The sequence below is a fragment of the Chelmon rostratus genome, chromosome 5 (assembly GCF_017976325.1).
Source record: "Chelmon rostratus isolate fCheRos1 chromosome 5, fCheRos1.pri, whole genome shotgun sequence".
Classification (NCBI taxonomy): Eukaryota; Metazoa; Chordata; class Actinopteri; order Chaetodontiformes; family Chaetodontidae; genus Chelmon; species Chelmon rostratus.
In genome coordinates, this window is record NC_055662.1 from 28653374 (window position 1) to 28668496 (window position 15123).

Here is a 15123-nt window from a genome sequence, read left to right on the forward strand (position 1 = left end):
AGCTTGAGGCGAGGCGAGGAATGTTTCAGACATCAGTGCCTAAATTTACTGTGTTCTACTTTTTGTTCATTTTAAAAGATTTTGACTCTTTAGGCAGTGTGTGTGTGTACATTTTCATATCAGGGTCAATGCACATGAATTGCAGACGGCATCCTGTTGGTCCTTGTTCGCTGGGGGAATCTGTCCTTCAGTTTGCCTGTCCATCTTTCTGTCAGTAGGAGGAGGGGAGGGGGGCTTATGCCGTCTCAGTCTGAGAAGAGACTGGCAAAAGATTTGCGTAGATTGCGTATGGTTTCAGCCTTCACCTCATCCTGGCTAAGGCTGGCTCGCGGCGCTGGGGTTTCTGGAATGTTGAAGGTATTGGTAAGAGACTGGGACTTGCTATAAAGAGAGGAAAATGGCAATAGAGGAGAGGGAGAGGCTATTAAAGTCATGCAGCAAACCCATGGAATGAAAAGACTAGAGCACGGCAAGACAGAGAGAGAGAGACGGGAGAGAAAAGGCTCAGTAAAAGATGATAAAAGCGCATTCTTTCTCTATGGTTATTCAGTATTTCCTTATCATTTCAAGCTGCAGTTTGATATGATATGAATAGTGAATGACTTCCTGGATGCAAAGTGACTCATGTTTTATCAGGGACTGACAAAGTGTTTAATGTCTCTATTCAAGAGACGATAATGCGGTCCAATTAATATCATCCAAAAGCAGGATTATGTGGGTCATTCATCCACGGAAACTATTGCAGGAGGATGTTTTGACCACTAAGGTAGAGGCAGTCGTACAGATTCTTTTAAAGTGAAAGCCACTGGAAAAATTTCTACAGCGTTCATCAAATACTGAAGAAATGTGAGCACACTTGTACAGTTTTGCATAATTCATCAGGAGAGCATTTTGATTATTACAATATGAATATATTAGAATTTGGTCACCTGCATCCTAGAACATGTTGTGGTTATGAACAACTGCAAGCCGGCTTCCGCTTGTTGTTGTTTTAACGTGTCACGATCTCTCCAGACGACCTGAAACGCTACGTTTTGTGAAACGGCTGCTGAAGGATTGAAAAATGTAAGAATCGATAAATCATGCACATTCCGGTGGATCACTGGACGGGTTTCCTGTGTGGCATGCACGACTCACTGCAGGCAAACGGCAGCGAAGGATCTCCTGCTCAGATCAGCTGCGACGTTCACTTTATGAGAAATGACAGGAAGCTGATCCCAGATCATTTCTCATACGGCTACTTACTTTAGTTGTGGAGAGCCGCCCATAGCCGGGTTGTCCTGACTGGGCTTTTGAGGGGGCTGAGGCTTTTGCTGCAGTGGGGGTCGTCCTCCTGGGCCCCCGTGGCCTTGAGCGGCAGGTCGGGGCTGCTGGGTGGTGGCTGCCCCAGGGCGACCTTGCTGGCCAGGAGCCCTCTGTTGCTGTGAGCCCCCCTGCGACTGCTGCCTAGGGGGCTGTGCGGGCCTCTGCTGCTGGGGTTGACCTGTTGGGGGTTTCTGGCCGGGGCCTCCTGGTTTCTGCTGCTGCTGGGAGACAGACTGTTGCCTCTGGGCTTGAGGTGAACCTCCCTGGCTTCGCTGAGGAGAGCCCTGACCAGAAGAAGGTCTCTGGCCTTGAGGAGCTCCCTGACCTGGTGCCCGTGGCTGGGCTGCAGGTCCTTGGTTGGCCTTAGTCTGGGCACTGGGGTCACCCGTAGCAGGGCTGGCAGCAGATTGCTGGGCCTGTGCAGGAGGTTGACCTTGAGGCTGTGGGCGCTGCTGGGGTGGGGGACTTTGCTGAGGACCACCTAGAGGAGAAAAACGAAAGCAGCCATCACACTCAGTTCTTTCCTCATAAACTTGCCTGGACTTGGAGATAAAGAAACAAAAACAAACAGCATGATTTCACTCTCACTTTTTTGTGATGGTGAAAAGGTTCTTACCCTGAGGTGAGGGGCGCTGCTGAGGCTGTGGGACTCTGGGCTGTGAGACAGGCTGAGGAGACACTGCTTTCTACAAAACACACAGGAGTTAAAGGGCGGAGAAGACCTTAAATATTCATCCAACGAGAAAGAAAAAATGAGAGAAAGCCTCAGACAGCATCAAAGAAAATTAGATTCTATGCCGAATCTGCAGAGAGGTCTTCAGCTGCAGAAAGTATGGGTCACAAATTTGTAAAAACTCGTGGAGAATAGAATGACCATGGAGTAGAAAATGATGCCAGTGCAGGACGTTCGACTTGTTGTCACACAGGTGATTTCTGACATGATCTGCAATGAGAACGCCTCAGATCTCTCAACTATTAAGTCTGTTTTCAGTCAGTTTTATGTTGTCTCTTTGTTACTATCCGCCAGAAATGTGACACGAATCTCCACTGATGACACTCAATTATATGTCCCCATTAAGCCCGTACAAATACGACATCTACCCTTGAAATTGCACGTCTGATACCTCGGACGTAAATGTCAGCTCACTCACTGCACCTGACTGCACACACTGTGAGACTGAGCTAAGTACTGGTCTAGTCAGACATATCTTTTCAGACGTGAATTTTGATGCCTCCGATTTCACAAAGTCAGAATGTTACGAATATTTGTGTCTGACCGGTTTCTGTCCTTTGAATCAATCATATAAAAAGACTGTATCCTTCAGTTCTTCTCACATTTTCAGGGTCGTTTTCACGAACTGCCTTGAGTTTGGTCAAAGTGCTGACGCTGGAATTCTCATATTATCACAAAGGTCGGCCACAAAACACAAATTCTACACTCCGACACCATCTACTGACTTAAAGGTCCTTGCTTTGATATTTAAATCCTTGCGTGGAGGCACTCCATAGACCTGGACATGTTTGTATTTGCTATCTGTTCATACAGATGGAGTCTGGATCTGTATGCTGTGCAGTGCCTTCTACATCTGACATCACTGTTTTCCTGTTGAAGTTTTTGTGGTTTATCTTTTAAATATCTTTTAAAGGAAGCTGTTCTGAGAGACCGTGCAACCTAAATAAAATCGGACTTTTTTAAGTGGAGAAAATAAAGAAATGTGAGAGTGCATTGTGGGAAATATTGAGCATCTGAGGTCTGAGCACCTGTGCTGGCTGTCCTGCTGCTGAACGGACTGTGGAAGAGCTTGATGTGTGTGGAACAGCCTGGTTCATCTTAGAAATCACCAAGTCTGCGATCTGAACGCGATCCTCGTCCTGCTGGTCCCCAATCAGCGGCATTGAACAGTCATCGACCTTAAAATCAACAAGATGGTGGATTTAGTTGATTCACTTATGATCACAGACAAATATTCCCTGGATATCATCACACTGCCTGCTAGCACCTCTATGATGTAGTCCTTGCCATCTTTGCCATGTAGAGCCTCCACAGCACAGATATCCAGCCCTCCAAAGATGTCAGCGCACGAGTCCACCCACATTCTGTACCTGTAATAACATGTTAAACACAGCTATAATAGTACAGCGAGACATTACAGGACGCACTGTTTCTCATCTCATCTGCGTCTCTGAGCTCTTACTTGTCTGACATGGCCACCTGTTCCAGCATAGATGAGCCAGTGTTGGTTTTCCAGTTCCCAGAAATTGATGTTCTCCTGTCCGTTAAAATTAAAAACTCATTTTCATGTTAAACGATCTTCATCCGTTCTCATAACACACCAGCGTGTTGACATTTTGAAACTGAAGACAGCAGAGACCCGATTTCACTCACATGTAAGCTTTGTAATTGTCACCGATCTTCTGGATGCGGACGTCGTACTTGGCGTCGATGAATGGCTCAGATGTGGCGTAAGTCTTGGTCAGTGCCACGACGCTGGCAATATCTTGAAAATCATATTGATTGTCCACTTTCACCTACCGCAGCAAAGGTCAAAATATAAATCTATCAGCATTATCGGCCCTGGAAATACTGTGTTCGCAGTAAAATGAGTATTCAGCACTACCTTTCCCATTCCTGAGTGAGCATGGCCCATCTTTACCACGACAGGGAACCGAGGGGAGGTGATCTGTAAGACAGCATTATCACATGCTCATAAATGAATTTCATCATAGTGCTTAGTGATTTTAACACCCATTTTTCATCCATTTCAATCAAACAGAAGTGACAAATGCCGCTATTTCTGCAGGAAATTCTGATTCATGTTGGTGGCTTGAAAGCAAGCCGAGTACTGTCAGCCTGCGACTGCAGGGGTGGAGATGACTGCTCTGCACCAACAGGCTCCGTTTTACTGTACTGACACTGACTTGGCACACAGATAATTAAAAAAAACTACACAGGAAGAAAAAAAAACAAGCCACTCCCAAGGAAATTAGATTGGCCTCAGCTGCTGCATGAGATGGAGTATTGACATGTAAGTGAATTACCCTCCGTGAGCGTGAACCGTGCAGAGGGAAGACCTGTCCCTGTGCATGTGCGTGTCCCTTTAAGGGTTGCTTAGCATGAAGACACAAGTGGGAAGGGGGAGGAGAGAGTGGAGGAGAGCAGATGGCAAAGGACTCACCATTTCCTTGTGGTTTGGATAGTAAACCTGTTCAATCAGTGGGAATTCCTCTGGGCCCAGTTGCTTGTAGAGTCTAGACATCTGAGCAAACTGAAATAGACGTTTTGGAAGGAGCATTTGTAATCCATACTCTAAGTTTTAAAGGTCTGTGCAGCATGGTTTCAAATTAATTAATTCAGTAATCCTTACCACCCATGGTTTGTCACAGAAATTGTAGACAGAGTGCAAAGAGTTAACACTTGGCAGTCCGGCGTACTGCAGCCCGATCACCATGTTCCGGTGGTCTCCGTTCTTGTCCATGCTGAAGGCATGCTGTCTGATCAGCACAAAGTCTGGCTTAAAGGATCTGGGACAGAGGACATTAGCGAAATATTAAACTGCATTGCAAGACGAACTGAGCTGTTAGCATGCAGGGTGTGGTGGCATTTCAGCAGATTTCAACAGAGCCTCAAATTTGCAGCAGCACTGTGGATTATCGAGCTTTCTTAGCCAGAAATACTTTGCAGAGAACTTACTTAGTGACCTTATGCCCGTTCCTGATTGCATCGACGTCCACATTGTAGGTGCCTGTGGAATTGGCCACCAGGTTGATTTCAGAGAACTCTGCCTAAAAGGACAACGTCATGGTCAGTCCCCAACAAACGCCACACACCACACCAACTATCCTACACGAGCCATGTCGAACAGGCTACAATTATAAGATGGCAGATTTTATCTGAAGCGTATTCTTCCGTTTAAGAGGCCACAGGGGAAATAATGGAAACGCAAGCGCAACATGAAGCAGAGGGACAAAAATAGGAGAGAAATGCCTGGGGCAGAGAAAAAGATTTGAAAACTTTCAGGGTGTCTTCACACTGCTGCTGGCTGGATTACTGCATTAACCGCCCCGACACAGACTGTTCCATTAGACACTTTACTACTCACAGATTTACCACAATTATTACTGCTCAGGTAACTCATTTATCTTTAGAAGAGATTAGTGCACACATGCATTACTCAGAATGGGTTTGTGGAGTCAGACAAAATGTGTTCATCTTAACTGGATGTGAAGAAAATGAATGAATGAATGAATGCAGCCTCTCCTGCCAATATTAGTGATCTGGCCGCTGGGACTTTATTATTCTGACTCTGGCTCTGATTGTACTGGATGGGTCCTCTGTTATTTATTAACCATAAATCCATTTATGTTAATATAAAGCCTGGTGATGATCAGTGCACCTAAAACACAAGTGGACAAATTAGCAAGATTTACCCAACAAAACATCTCTTCAAGTGATTTACACATGACACTGGCTCAGAAAATAAAGATATGAAACCAAAATACAATCAAAGTGAAGACAAAGGATGCATAATATGGGCAGGGGTACATTTTTTATGGATAATCTATGACCAGCAATAAATATAATCAACTCATCCTATAATAATACCTTCATCTAGAGGCAAGTGAAGCATACAGGTCTTGACATAGATAGATCAGTGGCAGTTTTATCCATCAAAACGACACAAAACGCTCCTGTCTTCTGAAAGAATGATGAAACATCCCTCAAACTGAAGTTCACAGTCTGGTCACGAAGCCCAGCAAACCTGGGCTGGTTTCTGTTGCCTGGTCCAGTCTCTCCAGAGCTTATTTTAGTCTCCTGTCCTCTTGGCGGGGAGTAAAGACGAACGCTAACACAGAATAAAGCAGACTGCTACATACGTGAAACCCACCTGTTCTACCTTGATGTCAAATTCACCGTGGACCTTTCTTCCTCTGAAGACCTTCACCCTGTGCGTGAAATGGGGATTTCAGTCTGACTGTATGCAGACACAAAACACAAATTTCATTCTGCAAACTTCTCACGACAGCCGACATTTTTCTCCAGCGTCTGCAGAACATTTTCAAACCTCTGAGAACATTCCTGGCCGACGAAAACGTGAAGCCAGATACGGCAAATAAGCTGACATGATGGAAGACGATGCCATTTTTCACAGATACAGTAATCTGTTAGTGGCAGCACATACAGTACTGTGATTACTGTAACTGCTGCCAGTGCATCAGGATTTTGGCTGTTTCAGCCCTTTTGAAGGCACCATGCAACATAAACAAAAACGTAAAGCTAAATTAAGGATATTATGTAACATTATTTGAACCTATGAGGAGCAGAGGGGGATGTGAATTGGCCATGAGGACATAAATGCTGGTCCCTGCATTTTACATCCACTGCATGAAATATAGATGTCCACATCTCCTGCCTGTAGTGGCAGAGTGAGAGAACCACATGGGATCTGTGCTGTGAGATGGCAGGGGGTTTGATGTGCTGGTGCACAGATCTGCTTGGTTTATTATCATCTAGGGTGTCATTTTGAAGAAGCTCTGATAAGCATGCAGAATGTGCGCTGCAGAGAGGCCCTGCTGCCCTGCATCTGTTTTTTTCTTGTGCAGACTTGGCGCTTACAGCCACTCGATTGGAAAATACCTGCATCATCATGGTGCCATCAGCCCTCACCAGGACACCGGCATCATTTTGAGCATTTTAATGGCAGAATCCAAGATTACTTCGACACAAGCAACAGCTGATCGTCTAATAAAGATGGCTCCTCTGCCCTCAGTGTTGCGCTCCTGCCATGGCACTACGAGCGCACAAATGCATCTGCAAGGTGTTTCTGGTGTGAGCAAGACGCCAATGGGCTGTTGCACGTGATGTATCTCAGCACTGGGATGAATCATATGACCTTCTAGATGTTAGGCCCTGCAGCCCACTGTCTGCCACACATTCCTGTCTAGACGAGGCACCGCGCCGGCAATGCGCACCGCTCTTACCAGTCGGTCTGCTGGTCGTCGATAACCAGGAGGATCTTGGCACTGCTGGAGACTCCTGCCCGGTCGGCCGCCTCGGATAAGGTCGCAGCCGCGGCTGCCGTAGTCTGTTTGACAGCATTGGATATGGATGAGAAGAAGCCGGAGCCTCCACCTGCGGGCTGCGGCTGGCTCGTGGACTGGCGCCTCTCCGCCGGCCCCGGCGACACTGCGGGGCTTTGCTGCGGCGGGTCGGGGCGTTGGAGATCGGTCATGTAGCCATTGGGCAGGTTGGACATGAAATTGCTGTCCGAGAGTCGTCGACGCAGGTAGTTCATGATGGAGGCTTGATAAAAATGACGGGAGGAGGTGTCCAAATATCCTCCAGCTGGATGCGACTTACAACTTGGTGCTCGGTGAGAAAAGGGAATGACGAGGCTACTTTTCCATGAGCAGGAGCGGGATCAATGTTGCCTGAAGAGGAACAAGCACATCTTCACGTTTCATGAAGGAATCGTGACTGAGTAGCTTCAGAAATTAACAAACGTGAAGCAAACCATCACACAGCCTCTTGATGAAAGCTGGAAAAATAAGGCTCCACGCGGCTGACTCAGTTTAAATCAACTATGTTCACATTTCTATCTGATTTGTGTCTGATTTTGTTAATGAACCTTCACATCATAGCAACCACTCGTGTAGTAACTGTCATAACAAGGCATGATGAAGCCTACCTGGGAGTGTACCGAAACCTGATCCGCCCCGAAGATGATGAGCTGAAGATGCCTTATAATCCTACATAAACGCGTGTCTCGTGTCCTGTGTGCGGGCGGGCAGGCAGGCCGTGCATCGGGCTTGAACCTGTGAAATTAACGCTTCGGTCCTCCCTGCATCACCGCCGCTCTCCCTGTCCTCCCCCTCCAGCCCCAGTTTTTCCGTCTGCCCTGCGTCACTCCCAGTCATCCTGAGGGAAGGGGGCCTGCGAGGTTGGCCCACAGTCAAGTCAGACGGTGTGCTGGGAAGAAGACTTCCGGGCGTTACTTTCAAAATAAACGCACGTTAATTAGAGTGTAGCTGGATATATATATTTTAAATATTCTTATTGCATTTTATGACATGATGCATATTGGCTAATCAAAATTCAAAACATACTAATATATTAATATTATTTTTTGGACTCCAAATAGGAAAATTTAATTCTATTAAGGCACTCAAGTCTTTTAATGTGCATTGAAAGGAATATTATGAAACTTCCGGTATTGTTCAGCCGGTGTTTGTTTGACTTGACGCAGCTCTGTGTCGGGATATGATGGTGGTGCTGATGAGAGTAGGGTGACAGGGGCGTTGCTCACTGTCAGACACGAGCATGCTGTTGACTCCACGGGGTGCATGTTGATGTGATATTGCATCCTGCTGTGTCCAATAAAGCAGCAGTGGCCGCTGGGCCCGTCTGACACCGGGTGTTACTTTTCAGCAGAGTCAACACTGATCGTGAGAGATCTGTTGATGATACCTCGGGCCAGTGATCAACACAGACCCCCAGGGAGTCCCAGGTCTCCACTATGGAAACTGCACTGTGTGGCAAATGCTGAACCATCACAGTGAACACTCACACGGTGCACTTCAGACCTGAACCAGGAGAATAATGGACTGGTTTATCAATTAATACCCTATTTTATGCTGACAAAATAATGATGAAAATTTGTGCTGTATTGCTGCTGTTCATATAAAACATTTCAGTCTACGAAAATGATTCATGTTTCAGTTATTAGAAATGTAGGCCTGTGGTGTTTGAGCTTAAAATGAGATATTTAATGCCCTTTTCTGCATAACTTAACAGGTGTACATTTTTAAATATTTTGACAAGACAATTAACTATATTTTCTATGGAGGCCATTTGTTTCTATTGAGTATATTTCTCTGTTCATCTGAGTTCATCAATTTGGACACTGATTTAAATCACACCCTTAAAGTTCAGTCCAAAATTCTGCCATTTCAGTCAAAGAGTGAGCTTCTGAACAGCCTCAGTTGTTGCTGCTGTGTGTAACAGGGGTGGGAACAGCATCACTCACAGAGCTGCACAAATCTCCATAAAGCAAAGCAAATCTTTAAAGTGTTTGTTGAGTTCTTTTAAAAATATCACATCGCCATTATTTACTGTATTTAGAGCAAAATCAATATATGGCCTGTGTTTATCCTTGTAGCTTCTTTCCCCATTTAATAAATAGCATTAGCAACTATATATTTAATTATAAGCTGAACAGTGATGTGCATGTTGCGGTGTAAACACATGAGCCTTCTCCTACTACTCACAACATCCACTTAGGGGTTCACAGTTTCTCATATGGGAGTATTGCATTATCTTGGGTGTTAGTGGCTGGTTTAGACAGAATGGAGAACAATTTCTTGTGTATTGAAACAAAATACACCAAAAACACACTAATAGTTCAAATAGTTAAATGGAAACGCCGTTTTAGCTGTTTGACTGCAGTCATGAGGATAAATAAATGACGCCACAAAACAAGAAAAACTTGGTCGCACGCTGACAGATTCCTCACATTTTGCTCCCAGATCTTGGTGTATTTTCAAATATTTACTCTGCGTGGAATGTGCCAGTGAGCAAACGAGTTTTTCAAGATTAGTATATAGTAAACAGCACTTTTAAATGCATACACAACAGCCCAGAGCAGGCTTTGACGGCATGCTATTGCAGTGTGTGACTTCGGGGGGCAGTGCTGAGCTTAAATTGAGCTCAGCAGAACACTTTTCATGCATGTCTTCACAGCGAGACCTTTATTTGTGCAGCTCCTTCTTAAAGTTGATCTTCAATCACTCTGTGGGGACACTAATCACCAGCAGTATTAAATGGATTGAAACAGGCTAATGGATCAGCCAATAGCAGCCCAGCACAGAGGATCATTTTTTACTAATGTGCAAACATGTCAATTATACACATAAGATTCATATGTTTGCACACATCCTCATATTAATTACACTCTTGCAGTCTTTCCTCAGCAGCAGCACACACAGTATCCGAGTCAGTGGCCTCCAAAGACTTTCTGCATGCGGCCAAACTCCTCAGTACGTTCAGGCAGGATTGTTCTCATGGCAGCCGCATTTTCAGGACTTAGGACTCTTTGTCTGGCCATCAACAAAAGCCTTTGGATTAGTGGTGAGGCAGGCACACAGTACAGCTGCGTGCGTGTATGGGCAGGTCACTGGAATGACTGGAGCTCCGGTGGGCTAAGAGCTCGAAAAAATGCAGTTTGGTGAGATTGCAGATTAGGTGGGAGGGAGGGGAGTGGGACAGGTGCAGACTACGTGCAGGGAAACAAAAGGCACACTTCACTTTCCTCTGGGATAAACATGGAAAAAATGTGCGGAAAAAGGAGATTTCTGACCAAAGAGGTGTACTTTCCCACCATGATACTGCGTGGAAAAGAAAGTGTGAATAAAGCAGAAGCTTCTCTAATCGTTGTGGATTCTGTGGTACTGTGACATTTAGCAACCACACTTTCTACCTTTGAGACAGGTCTACCCATGAGCTCACTCTGCCTGTGGGACAATAACAACCTGAATGAAGGGTGGCTTCTGATTGGCCCAGACCGCAGCCAATCTGAATCCAAGGAATGAGTCACAAGCAAACTACTGCACCTATCTGCACTCACCTGATACTTTACCTGGCTGAGCACAGACCCAGCATCTCATTACCTTTCCAATACAATCCAAAACTGAGGCTCATTGTGTCCTGTAGGATCCTGCAGTCGAGGTGTTCCTGTGTGTTTGGCTTCGCTCGGACAAAGACCAGGAGACATGGCCGTGGCTAATTTCCACTACATCACTCGGATGAGCAGCGGCTTCAAGGTCTACATTTTAGAAGGTGAGCTCGATTATCCCTTTTCTTTTATTGCCTCTTGATGACACTGAATACTTATCACGAGCAGGAGAATTAAGTATCAGCTGTTTAGTTCTTGTGCCATGTCATGACCTTATATGTTACCTGTGTCCACTACAGAGGCATTTCTCCATGTTATTTGCAGGATATTTGTGGAAATACAAAATTAAAAGGAAAGAACTAGATGTGATGAAAGTCACATGAAAAAAATCTATGTAACGATAATATCTTTCACCGTACAAAATATCCTTTGTGAAATGTGTTTTGCTTTTTTCTTATAAAGAAAAGTTATCTAGATTTCTTACAGGAAATCTACAAAGAATTAAAAAATAAAAGACTCCTCATTCATGCTCATTGGCTTTCAGAGTCCTGAAGCTTAAACTAAGTTCCTGTAAATTGTGTTCCCACTCGCAGCTCCGCTGATTTTCTTTTGGATGTCCCCAAAATCTGATTAAACACAGCAAAACAGAAGGTCAGGATGCGTATTCCCGCTGCTAATAAGGAAGAAATATCCATGCCCGAGGCATTAGAAAATCAGCATAGGTGTGGTTATACCTTCCCCCCACCTCCACAATGGAAGTCGGTGTGAAGGAGCAGCTCACAGGTGTTGGAGTGTTCAGCCAGTAGGAAATGCGGAGTGGCTTTGCTCACGAGGGCACCGTGAACAACTTCTATTGTGTTTGACTTCAAAACAGATAATCAGCTTTTTGTTCTGTTTCAATAAGGTCGTGCATGTCACTGTGGCTTCTTTTACAGCTCTGAATGACACATTTGAATACAGTTGAAGGAGCTGTGAAGGACTCCCGCTGCCCCATCAGTGTGGATTTTCATGCATGCATGCAAACAATGGGCCACAGTGTAGCTACGCTGCCTTTACATTTCCAAACAGTGCTGTGTTTTGACTGTATGCGTGACTGTTTGGAACATGTGAGCTCACCGATGTGAGACGAAGGCTGCGGGAGCAGATGGATTTAAAAGCATTGCTCCTGTAGCTTTCATTCAGCCTCATGAAAACACCTTAAAATCATTGATGCAGTCTGAATGTGGACTTAATCTCTCGTCTTCATCATTTCACTGACATCATCGGCTTCTTGTTGATGTGTCTCAACTTGTGCGGTTGCAGAAATCCGCTGTGCGTTCTCCTCGATGGCCCTTTTACAAATGGGTGCCGCCCAAATCAGGGGCCCGATAGACCGAAAACTGTTGGACGTGTGGCTCCCCTTCAATAACAAAACCTGTTGATTGTGCCCTTTCGACTGAGTGATAGGGCTGAGCGCCAACATTATGCTGAAAAACAACATTTACCGTTAAACCGTAGCATTAAATCAGCTGTGTAGTGTTGTAAGCGTCACCGATCAGGTAGATCGGGTTCTACAAGTTAACGGAGTTTACAATTAACGGTGACACAAAAAAAAAAAAAAAAATTTCCCACGAGTAGCTGTCATGCAGGTTGATGTCACGTATCAAAACAAGTAGTTACCCATCAGTGAGTGACACACACTAAAATCATCACTGCCAGTATACGGTGGTTTGTAGTGCCAGATTAATTTCCTCTACAAACTGAAACATAGCCAAACAGTTGTGATGGGACGCTATTTTTAAAAGGCTCTTATTCTAAATCCACACTTTTTGTTTTTCAGGTCAGCCACACCTCAGAAGCGAAGACAGATACAGACATATCACGAATGACCGGGCTCGAGTCCCAACGGTGTATCCAATCAAACGCAAGCGCAGCCACGAGCGAGGCCTGACATTGGAGGAAAGGTTGGTCAAACTGGTGCATTCCTGTTTCCAGCGATACTTCACAGTAAAACATGATGAACCAAATGCAGATTCTGCCGGAGATGTGACATTTTTTTAATGGATAATCATTTCAGGCGAGAGCGGGCGCTGAGCAGGAGCATTGGCAAAGCTGCCCAGAGAGTGGCGCCAGCGGCGGCGGCGGCGTTTAACAGGCCGCAGAGCCCCACATCTACCGGAGTGTGGAGTCCAACACCCAGCCCCACCAGCCCTCTGCCCAGCCATGTGTACTACGCACCGGTCATGGATGAACCACTTGCCCTCATCAAGAAACCGAGAAAAGACCCTGAAAGCTCAGAGGAAAAGACCAAAAGCTCTGCACCCACCCAAATCCAGGTAATCAAAAACAAAACAAGCGCTGCAAGTGTCCTCGCCACTCGCACGTTTGGGCTGTCAGACCTCATGGAAAGTGGGAGCACTGTGTGCTCCTTTGTAGTCTCAGCATAGCTCCAGGCTACCCACAGCAGTGGTACATTTTCCCTCTGTAGTCAGTGAATCCGAGTGCGCAGACATTCTTCCTCCCAGAGCGCGTGCAGGCCGAAGCTTGTTCGAGCTATGCAATCCAGCCGGATTCGGGAAGAAAATGTGAGCAATGGAGGGAGGAATGCCATCAACAAGACCAAACAGACTGCTCTCTCTTTGACCTGCATATGCCACCACACTGGGAGTGATCTGACTGTCATGGGCAAACCCAACCAGTTTAATGGGTTTTCAAATCATTTTGTTTTCTAATTTCTTTGTACCGGGATGAAGTGAACAGTCCGGTTTAGGCGATGTTTAGCATTTTGTGGGATAAATAGAAAACTTAAAGCAGGGTTTCTGTGTTATAAATGCAGGAAAGTCTTTTTGGATTTTTAATTAACGCCACAGCTTTCTTTTCTCCCCAGATGCGTCCGTCTGTGATCACTTGCGTCTCCTCGTCGAGAAACCCCTCCTGCAGATCTGAGGTCCACAGAGGACACTCATCAGGTCAGTCTCACGCTGAATGAGCTCATCCGGCAGACGGTCCCTCCCTCGCCGTCATGCACGCCTCATAGCGCACATATCCGCTCACTTTTACTGACTCATTGAGGTGTGTGTGTGTGATGGTTGTCATTCGCCCTTTCTCTTCCAGTGATCTCCAAATGCAACTATGACCACGTGGTCGAGGAGCATTTCCAGAGGAGCCTCGGCGTCAACTACCAGACCGCCCGCTCCCAGCAGCTCTCCATCAGCGTGTCTGTAGACGACCACTTCGCCAAGGCTCTGGGAGACAAGTGGCTGCAGATTAAGTCCAAGTCTTCCTCCTGCTCCTCCACACCTCCCAGCAGTCCCAGTGTTACTCACTCCCCCACCTACAGCCACAGCCCAAATCAGTCCCACAAAGAGTCCACCAGCAGCTCATCGCCGACTTCCAGCCGCTGGTCCGTCAACTAAAGCAGAGATGGCCTCCGATGTGGGGAGAAACTGGACTTTGTGAATTTTACCATTTCACTGCGTGCAGCTCTGCTTGTTGAGCGACGGAAATGCCGGCGCTAGTGCCGAGAGGGCGAGCTAACGGATGCAGGTGTGCTGTCGCTTTGGACCCCCACGGGTCCAAAGCTCAGGCACTCTGACGCAGATGAATGTAGCATGATTTGGGATGTCCTCGTTTTGTTACAGTTCTATCCTCTGCTTGTCGATAGCATCTGAATACCTGCGATACTGTAGATGGTGATGTGGGATGATTGCCAAGTATTCCTTTACATTTCTTTGATTTTGAGTCATTCTTTTAACGCAGTCTGAATGCCACAATTTCATTGTATTATATTTATACTCTGATACACCTGGGTTCATTGTAGTCTAAATGACTGGCCTGTCTGCTGTATGATATCACGCTTATAAGCTGTACACAACACAAAGACTTTCAAAAAGACTTTGGAAAAATAAAAATCTCAAAAATCCTTTTATAGTTTTGTGTTTGTTATTTGTAAAAGCACATTTCTACAGTTAGATATGTTAAAAATGAAAACTTTTAGATTTTTGTTTCGCTACGGATGCCACAAAATGAATAAAACTCCCATTTAAACTCAATGTCGTCAAGTCACCTTGTAAAACCTGGGCAGGGTGGTGCACCAGACAATCTAATTTCAGTAGTGAGTCAGTGTGCGTCTGCAACACGTCCGGTGCACACACACACTTTACACAGAGGG

General features: G+C 45.6%; 2 protein-coding genes across 4 annotated transcripts; one reads left to right on the top strand and one right to left on the bottom strand.

The window, feature by feature from the left end:
- Positions 1-245: 245 nt before the first annotated feature.
- Positions 246-7601, bottom strand: syn1 (synapsin I). Of its 3 annotated transcripts, XM_041937442.1 has the most exons (14): positions 7285-7598; positions 6192-6249; positions 4997-5088; positions 4671-4827; positions 4482-4571; positions 3924-3986; positions 3692-3834; positions 3501-3575; positions 3306-3408; positions 3088-3216; positions 2764-2776; positions 1922-1984; positions 1246-1786; positions 246-381 (listed from the first exon to the last, which is right to left on the bottom strand). In XM_041937442.1, exons 1-14 carry the CDS (start codon positions 7596-7598, stop codon positions 246-248), a joined length of 1977 nt encoding a protein of 658 aa, XP_041793376.1. The 3 variants fall into 3 exon arrangements, with proteins under 3 accessions (XP_041793376.1, XP_041793378.1, XP_041793377.1); XM_041937444.1 differs by lacking the exon at positions 2764-2776 and having other exon boundaries at positions 1922-1991; positions 3067-3216; positions 7285-7601; XM_041937443.1 differs by lacking the exon at positions 2764-2776 and having other exon boundaries at positions 316-343; positions 1922-1991; positions 3067-3216.
- A 3347-nt stretch (positions 7602-10948) lies between these two features.
- vgll4l (vestigial like 4 like) lies at positions 10949-14869 on the top strand. Its single transcript, XM_041937495.1, has 5 exons — positions 10949-11137; positions 12793-12916; positions 13030-13288; positions 13840-13921; positions 14067-14869. The coding sequence occupies exons 1-5, from the start codon at positions 11071-11073 to the stop codon at positions 14366-14368; spliced, it is 834 nt and encodes a 277-aa protein (XP_041793429.1). The 5' UTR covers positions 10949-11070; the 3' UTR covers positions 14369-14869.
- Positions 14870-15123: the final 254 nt, after the last annotated feature.

Coding starts and splice junctions, on each gene's coding strand:
- syn1 (XM_041937444.1), bottom strand. CDS start 7,598: ATGAACTACCTGCGTCGACGACTCTCGGACAGCAATTTCATGTCCAAC. Junction 5,089..6,191: donor TTGACATCAAGGTAGAACAG/GTGGGTTTCACG, acceptor TTGTCCTTTTAG/GCAGAGTTCTCTGAAATCAA. Junction 382..1,245: donor GGCGGCTCTCCACAACTAAA/GTAAGTAGCCGT, acceptor CTCTCTTTATAG/CAAGTCCCAGTCTCTTACCA.
- vgll4l (XM_041937495.1), top strand. CDS start 11,071: ATGGCCGTGGCTAATTTCCACTACATCACTCGGATGAGCAGCGGCTTC. Junction 12,917..13,029: donor GGCCTGACATTGGAGGAAAG/GTTGGTCAAACT, acceptor TAATCATTTCAG/GCGAGAGCGGGCGCTGAGCA. Junction 13,922..14,066: donor CCACAGAGGACACTCATCAG/GTCAGTCTCACG, acceptor TTTCTCTTCCAG/TGATCTCCAAATGCAACTAT.